Source organism: Myotis brandtii, unplaced genomic scaffold (genome assembly GCF_000412655.1).
Source record: "Myotis brandtii unplaced genomic scaffold, ASM41265v1 scaffold1236, whole genome shotgun sequence".
Lineage (NCBI taxonomy): Eukaryota > Metazoa > Chordata > Mammalia > Chiroptera > Vespertilionidae > Myotis > Myotis brandtii.
The window spans coordinates 996,315-997,993 of NW_005354316.1; the positions used below are offsets into that span (position 1 = coordinate 996,315).

The 1,679-nt window shown below is 64.4% G+C and overlaps 1 protein-coding gene across 1 annotated transcript in view; it reads right to left on the reverse strand.

The window, feature by feature from the left end:
• Window positions 1-1,679, reverse strand: part of B4GALNT4 (beta-1,4-N-acetyl-galactosaminyl transferase 4) — a 12,542-nt gene that overhangs the window by 3,040 nt on the left and 7,823 nt on the right. The window contains 3 exon segments of the mRNA XM_014534011.1: window positions 8-395; window positions 1,097-1,294; window positions 1,446-1,589. Of these exon segments, the coding sequence (XP_014389497.1) occupies window positions 8-395; window positions 1,097-1,294; window positions 1,446-1,589 (730 nt within the window).

The following is a 1,679-nucleotide window of genomic DNA, read 5'->3' on the forward strand; positions in this document are numbered from 1 at the left end:
CGGGGGCGAAGGCCAGCCGGCCCTCCACGCAGTGCTTGCGGATGGCGTCCAGGATGTTGGGGGGGAAGTGGATGTGCAGGTCGCAGAGGAACACGATGCTGCTGGCGTCCTGGAGGCCGCGGGGGTCAGGGAGCCGCCCCGGGGGAAAGGCCAGTCGAGGGGCTGTCAGGTTTGTGTTCAAAGGAGCACCAGCCTCGGTGAGGAGAGGGAATGAGAGGAAGCAGAGACCAGTGGGGAGGGGTGGCCTGGCCCCGGTGGGGGCAGCGAGCTGGGAGATAGGCAGCTGGTCCCCTTCCCGGCAGGGTGTCTCCTCCCCTCCCCCTGTCACCGATGCCACCTCCGGCAGAGTCCCGAGAAAACGGGTGATGAGGGTGCGCTCGCTGGGTCCATGAGGACTGCCCAGCACCAGGTGGGTGTGGGAAACGTCCCACTCCGTCTAATCCTACAGGCACCCCAGGAGGCCAAGTGTGACCGCCTCCCTTTCCTTTTTTTTAATCCTCACCCGAGGATATTTCCCCATGGATTTTTAGAGAGAGTGGAAGAGAGAGGGAAAGACAGAAACATCGATGTGAGAGAGACACATCGATGGATCGCCTCCTGCACACGCCCCGACCAGGAGGGCCGAGGAGGAGCCTGCAACTGAGGCACGTGCCCTTGACCCAATCGAACCCGGGACCCTTCGGTCCGCAGGCCGACGCTCTATCCACGGAGCCACACCAGCGAGGGCGCATTGATTTTTGGAGAGAGTGGAAGAGAGGATGTCCGAGGCCCTTCCCCTCCCGGCCCCACCCAGAAGCTCCGAGGGAAAGGAGGCGAAAGGGACAGTGGTCTTGGAGGTGGAGGGAGGGGTCAGCGTGACCACTGCAGCTGCGGGTCAGAAAGGCCATCAGGAGCAGGGCCCGGGCCACCCACAGGCGTCGCCGAGGCCACCTGTCCTCCCAAGAGAGCCAGGCAGAGGACCAGTCAGAACTAAAAAAAATATTTCATTTCATTCTGAATAAAAAATGGAACAGACGGAAATCCTGAAAACAATGGCATCGCTACGGCAAAATTTCACAGAAATCATCGCACAGAGTGTGGGGACGAGCCGCCCGACCTGCTCGTGTCCAGGCAGCCCCTCTGGGGCGGGGCTCGAGGGGCTGCGGCCTGGGGGGGCCAGAGAGGGGGGGGCAGTGCCCTGTGGTAGCCCTTCCGGCCACGGCCACGCGTGGCCCACATGCCCCGCCGGGAGTGGTAGTGGTGGTAGAAGTTCCTCAGGCGCAGCCGCTCCACCTCCAGCCCCGCCTGCAGGACCCTGGGTGGAGACGGGGGTCAGGGCTGTGCTGAGCGGCAGGACCCTGGCGTGGGGAGTGGTTTCGGGACGGGGTGCGCACAGGCTCTGCGGGCATGCAAGCCCTGGGTGAGGGAGGAAGACGGGAGGCCTGCCTCCACGAGGTGGGGGTCACCTGTCCAGGAGCTCCCAGTCCTCGCCGCCCCACTGGTCCCGGAACTCCTCCGTGTTCATGCCTCCGACGCGGTCGAAGTCCGACTTGTAGATCCCGAAGAGGCCGAAGCCGTTCACCTCCCAGTACCCTGGGCGGGGGGGTGCCCTTCAGACCTCAGGCCGGGGAGGCCTCCCCAGACCTCAGGGGGCTCCCTTCTGTGCTGGACATAACCTGGGAACCCTGCACACGCTGGGG